Below are 10,059 nucleotides of genomic sequence, written 5' to 3' on the forward strand. Positions count from 1 at the left end.
TAGCCAGGATGGTCTCGATCTCCTGACCTCGTGATCCACCCGTCTCGGCCTCCCAAAGTGCTGGGATTACAGGCTTGAGCCACCGCGCCCAGCCTATCTGGCATATTCTAAATATGCCATTACAAATACTCAATAAATATTTGTAAAACGAAAAAATGTCGAGCTGACCTTATAAATCAAGTTTGTGTATTTTCTATATTACTTATATAATATGTTCATTTAGAGAGGTCTTTTGTTACCACCAAACTAACTGACCTTTTAGATAAGGAATTTTTAAGACTGAAAGTACACTGTGTAGAAAAACACATTTTTATGTTTCCACTACAAAGAATAAGGTACTTAACATTAGTTTCCAGAATGTAATTCAGGATCCTTACCAGCAGTCCTAGGTCCATCATAAGCACCTGCTTCTTCACCATCTCTAAATATCTTCAGGGTTGGATATCCACTGACACCGTATTTATTACAGGTGTTAGTGTTGGCAGTGCAATCAACCTAAAGATCAAAATACACAAACTATTTTCTTAGCCAAGTATCTGCTGCAGGTTCCTCCTATATTCTCAAAATAATAGGATTGGTCAAATCCTAAGGGGATCAAGGAATTCTTGACATACATGCCATAGAGCACTAGATTTTAAAGGCAGACTGGAGCTTGCCTAACTACATCAGAACTGCCTAAGGAATTCTTTAAAACTGAGATTCCTGGGCCTCACATAATATGCAAAAGTTACTGTTTAAATTCTGCTCTTGGAGTCTCTATTAGCTAAAGCAGTGGTCTTCATCTTTTTTCTGCCTCAGAACACATGAGGGATAAATCACTTAAATTATTAACAGTGGCTTACTTTGATTACGACTATCACCAAGGGGATATATAGATAAAGGTACATATCCTTTAGGTGGAATATAATTTGATTTTGTAAATCACCTAGAGCTAGTATCAAAGGTACCAATACTTGTACATGTTCCCTGAGCTAGTTGGAATCTGGGCTATACTATAACATAACAGATCTAGTGAGACCTATCAGGAAGAAGGAAAATAATTTCCTGGAATGAGTCACTTACTCCAACCCAGGTACGAGTACTTTGCATATATTATATCTCATTTAATCTCCACAAGATTCTGAAGTATGATCCTTATGCTCTAAGATGGGTAAACTGAGATCCAGAAAATTAACGTGTCTATAGTCACACAGGTAGGAATTGTGATTGCATCTGTCTTTTTTTTTTTTTTTCAGAGACAGAGTTTCACTCTTGTTGCCCGGGCTGGAGTGCAACGGCACGAATTCGGCTCACTGCAACCTCCACCCCAAGGGTTAAAGCCATTCTCCTGCCTCAGCCTCCCCAGTACCTGGGATTACAGGCACCCACCACCACGCCTGGCTAATTTTTGTAAATTTAGTAGAGATGGGGTTTCACAATGTTGGCCAGGCTGGTCTTGAACTCCAGACCTCAGGAGATCCACCCACCTTGGCCTCCCAAAGTGCTGGGATTACAGGCATGAGCCACAACAGTGCCCGGCTGTGATTAATATTTCTTTTCCTATGGCAAGCTGCTTGATAGGATTAAAAGTAGTTTCCAAAAATAGCCTTATATATGAACTATTTGAGGCTGGCAGAGGTATGAACTTTTAGACTAGAACAACTACGGGTTTACTACAGAATGGCAACATTCTGGAAGCATTACTTTAATTGTAAAAACAAATACAAGTTTACAGTTGACCATTTGGTTACATTTTCATCAATATCCTCATATCATTTTCATATTCCCATCATTGTGATTATCATATGGCAGTTTAGGGAACTCATTTACTCATAGATTATTATTATTATTATTTTTTGAGATGCAGTCTTGCTCTTTCACCCAGGCTGGAGTGCAGTGGCATGATCTCAGCTCACTGCAACCCCCGCCCTCCTGGGTTCAAGTGATTGTCCTGTCTCAGCCTTCCAAGTAGCTGGGATTACAGGCACCTGCCACCACACATGGCTAATTTTTGTATTTTTTTAGTAGAGACGGGGTTTCACCATGTTGGCCAGGCTGGTCTCGAACTCCTGACCTCAAGTGATCCGCCCTCCTTAGCCTCCCAAAGTGCTGGGATTACAGGCTGAGCGACCGTGCCCAGCCTCAATGATTATTTTAGCCTTTACAGCTGTACTTCTGCCTTCCATATTTGACCTTTAATTCTTATTTACCATATACTTTACTACTCTGTTTTTTTTGTTTTTTTTTTTTTTGAGACAGGGTTTCTCTCTATTGCCTAGGCTAGAGTGCAATGGCTCAATCACAGCTCACTGCAGCCTCAACCTCTCCGGCTTAAGCAATTCTTCCACCTCAGCCTCTGATTAGCTGGTACTATGGGAGACTGCCTGTATCTTTAGTAGAGATGGAATTTTGCCATGTTGCCCAGGTTGGTCTCAAACTCCTGGGCTCAAGTGATCTGCTTGCCTTGGCCTCTCAATGTACTGGGATTGTTTTTTTAAGAGACAGGGTCTTACTCCGTCACCTAGGCTGGAGTCCAGTAGTATGGTCATAGTTCACTGCAGCCTCAAGCAATCCTCCTGCTTCAGCCTTCTGAGAAGGTGGGACTACAGGTGAGCCACCACACCCAGCTTTTTAAATTTTTTGTAGAGATGAGGTCTTGCTTTGTTGCCCAGGCAACAAACTCCTGGCTTCAAGTGATCATCCCAAAGTGCTGGAATTACAGCTGTGAGCCACCACACCTGGTCTATTTTATTTTACTTCTTATGCCAGTAATTTCCTTAGTCTCACTACTTTTAATTTTTTTTTTTTTTTGAGATGGAGTCTTGCTGTTTCACCAGGCTGGAGTACAATGGCCCGATCTCAGCTCACTGAAACCTTCATCTCCTGGGTTTAAGCAATTCTCCTGCCTCAGCCTCCTGAGTAGCTGGGACTACAGGCATGTGCCATCACGCCCAGCTTATTTTTGTATTTTTAGTGGAGACAGGGTTTCCCCATGTTGGCCAAGATGGTCTCGATCTCTTGACTTCGTGATCCACCCACCTCGGCCTCCCAAAGTGCTGGGATTGCAGGCATGAGCCATCGTGCCCAGCCACTACTTTTAATCTTTTGAAACTAAGTCAGCTGAGTATTTGCCCAGAAACTAGTATTCACTCTTCTTAGCAGAATAAGAGTATAGAAAATGAATGTTAATCTTACAAACTATTTATTACTGTTATTTTTTTCCAAGTAACAAAGCTGAGACAACAAACTACTTTTTAAAACACTTCACATTCGTTAGTTTAGAACCCACCTGTACTTACCTTTGCTAATGGGACTATTCCTTTTAATCTGGTAGCTGCAGCTTCATATTCAGGAGCAAGTCTCTTGCAGTGTCCACACCTATATACATATTAAAAAAGCCAAATTCTCAGTTTAATCCTGTGAATTTGTTAATGTTGTCTCACTAGGAAGAATCTCAAACTATAATATTACCTTTGAGCTAGTAGACACTTCCAAAAGCAAAATCATCACATGAACAACATTCATTATTGTTACAGTAAACCAGAACTCTCAGAAGGTTGACTCTATAGTACTGGCTCAACCCAGGGCAGCTTTATTTTTTCAATACAAAGTATAAGTAAGTCATGAAAGCTGTAGTCAAAAGTGTACGCCACATTATTAAAGAGGGTTGAATGGGTTAATGCCCTTTCGACCAATTAATGAGGCTGAATGAAGGACAAGATAGAAATAATCCCATTTCTGATAGAACTCCCCAGAGGAAAATACAATTCCCTGGAAAACCAGCATTGTGGTTGTTAAAAATTGTGACTGAAGCTCACACCTGTAATCCCAGCACTTTGGGAGGACAAGGCGAGTAGATCACTTGAGGTCAGGAGTTCAAGACCAGCCTGGCCAACATGGTGAAATCCCATCTCTACTAACAATACAAAAATTAGCCAGGCGTGGTGGTGGGCACCTGTAATCCCAGCTAATCATGAGGCTGAGGCAGTAGAATCGCTTGAACCTGGGAGGTGGAGGTTGCAGGGAGCTGACATTGTGCCACTGCACTCCATCCTGGGTGACAGAGCAAGACTCCGTCTCGGAGGTGACAAAATTGTGACTGAAACCCTGTAATGTCTCAAGTATGATATTGTCTTTTAGATGGCAGGCCTGATTTTTACAGCTACACAGCTCACCTGGCCATGAGAACTGATAACAAAACATGTAAACTAGAATACCTTTCCCAGAGGGCCATCAGAAGCACCTGCTCCTCTGCCCAGAAAGTCCTAATCAGTGTATATACAGCCAGCACCAGCTGTACATCACGTCTTCAAAAGCCAATGGGTTGCAGAGGGACCACGTTGAGAAGGTGAGTTCTATAACCTCCCCACAGACAGCAAAAATAGAAAGATAATATAATAGAGAAGAAACTTGAGCAGATATACTTCAGTAGTCCATTATGTAATTTTATTAAGTGATGGATGACTTGGAGATATTGTACATCCAAAACTTGTTTAAAATAAAGGACTATAAGAGCTTATTCTCCAAGGTCTTCAAGAGGCCTATGAAAGTATAAAAGAACCAAATGACAAATATAAAATTCAGGATAAAGGAGTGTATAAGATGGTAAAGGGGCACATAGGGAACTTCAAAGTACTGGCAATGTTTTTCAGACAGAGTGCAAACAAATGGTATTCCTTATGCTGTATTTCACAGATTCATTTTTTTTTCTGAAATTAAGATATGTTTTGCAGTCATGTTATAGTTTCAATGGTAGTATTTCTTTCTCAGTGAGACACAAGATAGTTCCTCCCAAAATCAGTGATATAAGATCTTATGTGTGTGAAATAGGGTATTACTCATTATATCCTCTGTATTCCTTTAATATTGCATAGTAAATGTATTTTAAAGGGAGTAACAACTGGATCTGGGTCTTGAAGGATTTAGCGCTTCAGAGAGGAGAGGGCAGGGTATTTAAGATGAGGGAGACAGCAGAGCAAACGTAAAAGAATACCAGTAAGCGTGATGCATTCAGAGAACTGTAAAGGGCTCTTTTGAGATAATAAATGTGTGTGCATGTGTACTAACACTACATCAATTAGCAATGTCAAAGACTGACAGAAAGGGAGAAAACAGATACAAGAATAAAGCCATCTAGAAGATAGTATATTTCATATGCCAGACAATAAAAGCTTGTACTAGAGTGGCAGCAATGAGAATAAAGAGACAGAAGAGAGATTTCTGTTGAATATATAGTAGTTGTCAAGGCTGAGGCAACAGATTTATGCGTTAATCATTTCAACTATCTTCAAACACTTCAAGATAAAAAAATCACATACAATAGTTACTAGGTCAAGCTAGTGGGTATCAACTCTAGATGCTTATCAAAAATACCCATGGAGCATTAAAACAAAAAAAGTATGCATGGCTTACAGATTGAGAATCTCCAGAAATCTGGGGAGCAACCAGGTGTGTGTGTAAGCTGCAAGGCTGGGACTAAAATCCACTGCCTTAAACTCTGGCAATATCCATAAGCTCATCAAATCCAGAAAAAGAGTTTCAAAGAGGCGGGAGGAAACTCCCCTCTTCAAATCCACCAGGAATGGAACTCAGGTGGTATTTAAGGGAAATCCGAGTCAGTTAACATACATCCTTCAAGATTAACCACTACTTCTTTCACCCACTCCTAGAAAATATTAAAACATAATTAATTCTATCTATCCTCAGGGATGGCACCTGGCAGTTGATAATGAATTCCAACATATATTCCCCCAATAATCATCACTTCATCATGTGTGCCATGTGTCAAGTGCTTTTTGATAAGTGCCTTATCAAGTGTCTTTGATAAGAAAATTGATATAGTCCTTTCCTTATAGGAACACCAGTCTGGCAGGGGTGACAGAGTATTATTAGATGCCAATAGAGAGGCAGGATCAATCAGTTAGTTGTCCAGGGAAGGGAAAAAAAAAATTTGAGCTAAATGCTGATGTTGAAAAGATCAACTGGGGGTGGGGATTACAAGTAAAGAAATTAGCACATATATATATATACTTTTTTGAGACAGAGTCTTGCTCTGTCACCCAGGCTGGGGTCCAGTGGCATAGCTCGGCTCACTGCAACCTGCACCTCCCGGGTTCAAGCGCCTCAGCCTCCTGAGTAGCTGGGATTACAGGCTCCTACCACCATGCCTGGCTAATTTTTGTATTTTTAGTAGAGACAAGGTTTCACCATATTGGCCAGGCTGGCCTCAAACTCCTGAACCTCATGATCTGCCTGCCTCAGCCTCCCAAAGTGCTGGGATTACAGGCGTGAGCCTCCGCACCTGGCCATTATTTATTACTACTGCCCTAGAGGGTAGCATACACATCTATAGCATAAATAGATGTTGAGGACTTAATATTAAATATTAACACTGATCAATAAATTTTCAGATATTTTCAAACATTTAAATAGTGTTATTTCCCCACAGAAATTGAGATATTCTTATCCTTAGAAATATATAGAAGATTAACTCCATAATGGAAATATTAGTCTACAAAATCAACTGCAAAGAAAGCTTTCACTATGCCAAGCACAGTGGCTCACGCCTGAAATCCCAGCACTTTGGGAGGCCGACACAGGTGAATCAGGTGAATCAGGTGAAGTCAGGAGTTCAAGACCAGCCTGGCTAACATGGTGAAACCCCATCTCTACTAAAAAACAAACAAACAAAACACACGCACACACAAAAAACAAAAATTAGCCAGATGTGGTGGTGCATGCCTGTAATCCCAGCTACTAGGGAGGCTGAGGCAGGAGAATCACTTGAACCTTGGAGGCAGAGGTTGCAGAGCCAAGATCGCGCCACTGCACTTGAGCCTGGGCAACAGAGACTCTGTCTCAAAAAAAAAAAAAAAAAAAAAACAAGCAAGCAAGTTTTCACCTTTCACTTTCACTTGAAACATGAAAGTGGAAAAAGAACTTGCTTTAATAGGTCTATTTTGTGATGAGAATAAGATTTTTTTTAAAAGTCCATTTTACTTTCTTTTTTGAGACAGGGTCTCACACTGTCCTTGAGGCTGGAGTGCAGCGGTGCAATCTCAGCTCCCTGCAACCTCCACCTCCCAGGCTCAAGCGATCCTCTCCTCCCACCTCAGCCTCCTGAGTAGCTGGGACTACAGGCGTGTGCTACCACGCCCGGTTAATTTTTGTCCTTTTTTGGACAAAATGGGGTCTGGCTATGCTGCCCAGGCTGGTCTCTAATCTCGCCAGCCTCCTAAATTCAAGCGATTTTCCCGACTCAGCCTCCAAAATAGCTGGGATTACAGATGTGCGCCACCACGCCCAGCTAATTTTTGTATTTTTAGTAGAGATGGGGTTTCACTATGTTGGCCAGGCTGGTCTTGAACTCCTGATCTCAAGTGATCTGCCTGCCTTGGCCTCCCAAACTGCTGGGATAACAGGCATGCACAACAGGACCAGACCCCATTTTACACTTACTAAGGATTCTTTAACTATTTCTTGTAAGATAGTACTCCTGAACTGTACAAAGGAATATAGCAGTCAGAAAACATTTCCAGCTGAAATGTTAATAAATAAAAATACCAAGGCCAGGCTAGGTGGCGCAGGCCTGTAATCTCAGCACTTTGGGAGGCCGAGGAGGGTGGATCACCTGAAGTCAGAAGTTCACCACCAGCCTAACATGGTGAAACCCCATCTCTACTAAAATGCAAAAATTAGCCGGGCTTGGTGGTGCATGCCTGTAATCCCAGCTACTCAGGAGGCTGAGGCAGAAGAATCGCTTGAACACGGGAGGTGGAGGTTGCAGTGAGCCCAGATCATGCCACTGCACTCCAGCCTGGGAAACAGAGCAAGACTCTGTCTCAAAACAAACAAACAAACAAACAAACAAAAACTCTGGGCGCAGTGGCTCACGCCTGTAATCCCAGCACCTTGGGAGGTCGAGGTGGGCAGATCACCTGAAGTAAGGAGTTTGAGACCAGCCTGGCCAACATGGTGAAATCGCATCTCTACTAAAAATACAAAAAAATTAGCTGGGCATTGTGGCAGGCACCTGTAATCCCAGCTACTCAGGAGGTTGAGGCAGGAGAATCACTTGAACCCAAGAGGCGGAGGTTGCCGTGAGTCGAGATCACGCCACTGCACTCCAGCCTGGGTGACAGAAGCAAGACTCCATCTCAAAAAAAAAAAAAAAAAAAAAAAAAAAACTGTAATGGAATGTGAAGAAATAAAGACCTCAAGAGGAGACTTCTTTAACTCCAAATTGCTCATTCAGAAAACTCATCTTCCTTGCTGACATCGCGGAGGATGACTTTTTCTTTTAAACCAATTAAAAGCAGACACCACAGCAGAGATCCACCCAATTCTTGGGATAGTCAGTGCCTGATGGGATATGTAGTTCTTAGGGTAGCACGTGCAACAACTTCAAGTAGGAAAGACCCCTTTCAATTCAAACAAAAAATTCTGTTTTTTTTTGTTTATTTGTTCTTTTGATTTTTTTGAGATGGAGTTTCACTCTTGTTGCCCAGGCTGGAGTGCAATGGCACAATCGTGGCTCACTGCAGCCTCTGCCTCTTGGGTTCAAGCTATTCTCCTCCTCAGTCTCCTGAGTAGCTGGGATTACAGGCATGTGCCACTATGCCCGGCTAATTTTGTATTTCTAGTAGAGACGGGGTTTCTCCACGAAGGTCAGGCTGGTGTTGAACTCCCAATCTCAGGTGATCCGCCCACCTTGGCCTCCCAAAGTGCTGGGATTACAGGCAGGAGCCACTGCGCCCAGCCCCAAAATTCCTTTTTTAAATTAATATTCTAGTGGCCCACTATTCTCCAAAAATTCCTACTTTAAATTGTTGCATGACCCCTGTAGTAAAAAGCATCACTCAGATCTGACAAACTCAGTGACACCCCCAGTTTTTACAAATTTAGTGACACCCCCTCAAAGCTAACAGCATGATTATATAATTGGGAAGAGTTGTTTCTAAGAGAGAACATGAGTTCCAGAGATGTATAAGAATTCTCCATATGTGTAATCTGTACTGTCAGCCCCAGAAATGCCCTGGACACAAAATCTGTCCAAGCTGAAAACAAAATTTGCCAACTCTAGCACATCACTTTGATTCAGGTGGTCTTTACTACAGGACTTTTTTTCGTGCAACCCTTAGCTAGTTGATTGAGGCTAAGAAGAGAAGACCTGAGTCTGAAGCAAATAAAAGTTATATACAACTTTTACCGACATTTTTGAACACAGATAGTTTTAAACCAAGGGTCACTGTGTCAGGAGGGGAAAAATTAAGTACTGTAATTATATATATTGAATTATATATAGAAAGCTATCCCAAGGATAAAGGAATCACTGTTTACTCTGGTAATGATCTGGAGGTTTTAAACACACACACACACACACACACACACACACCCCCAAAAAAAAAAACCACTCAAGTTGACTGGGCCAGAAATCTTATTTGCTCTTCCGTCTCCCCAACAGATTTTTATTTCTAATTAGTTCTATCTAAGGAATTTACACCCTTGTTCATTTAAGTCACCCTAAAGTGGAGTATTTAATCAATATTGGTTACTTGCTCATTGGAGTCCTGACATTTTAAAGAAATTCTAATTAAAACGGACAATATGGACAGATTCTGATGGAATTATTCTTGTTCACCTACTCTTTTCTTTTGGACAGAGGTGTCTGCCGGGACTGCGATGTAAGTGATCAGCTGAAGGGAGAAACTGTACACCATGTGACGGACAAATTAACTGCCTTAAGAAAGCACTTACGACCATTCTGCAGCCACTCAGTGACCTTGGCTAGAAACCAATGGCTGTGCAGTGTGGGGTAAGAGGAAAGTAAATACCCTAGGGATCCAGGACTTGTGCATTTGGTGAAACGTCCGCTTCCACTACAAGGCTTTGGGATGTCTAGTCTGTAGACTGGAGGAACGTTAATACTGACTCACGCAGAAACGATATAGCTACACACTGAACTGGGGGAAGGGGTGGCTAAACCCTCTGCAAATAGGAAGTGCCGCAAGAGCACTAGGGTGAGGATGAGGCCCTGCGTGAGCGCAGCCTTCGGGTTTTCCTTCTCCCGATCAGCACCGA

General features: G+C 42.0%; 1 protein-coding gene across 1 annotated transcript in view; it reads right to left on the reverse strand.

The window, feature by feature from the left end:
- Positions 1–5,566, reverse strand: part of PDIA3 (protein disulfide isomerase family A, member 3) — a 19,797-nt gene extending 14,231 nt beyond the window's left edge. The window contains exons 1-3 of the mRNA XM_011993844.1: positions 5,392–5,566; positions 3,279–3,357; positions 378–495 (exon numbers count right to left, since the gene is read on the reverse strand). Coding sequence (XP_011849234.1) covers positions 378–495; positions 3,279–3,357; positions 5,392–5,498 — 304 coding nt within the window. The 5' untranslated portion in view covers positions 5,499–5,566. The remainder of the gene's footprint in view (positions 1–377; positions 496–3,278; positions 3,358–5,391) is intronic.
- Between the last annotated feature and the right edge of the window lie 4,493 nt (positions 5,567–10,059).

Source organism: Mandrillus leucophaeus, unplaced genomic scaffold (genome assembly GCF_000951045.1).
Source record: "Mandrillus leucophaeus isolate KB7577 unplaced genomic scaffold, Mleu.le_1.0 Scaffold1114, whole genome shotgun sequence".
Lineage (NCBI taxonomy): Eukaryota > Metazoa > Chordata > Mammalia > Primates > Cercopithecidae > Mandrillus > Mandrillus leucophaeus.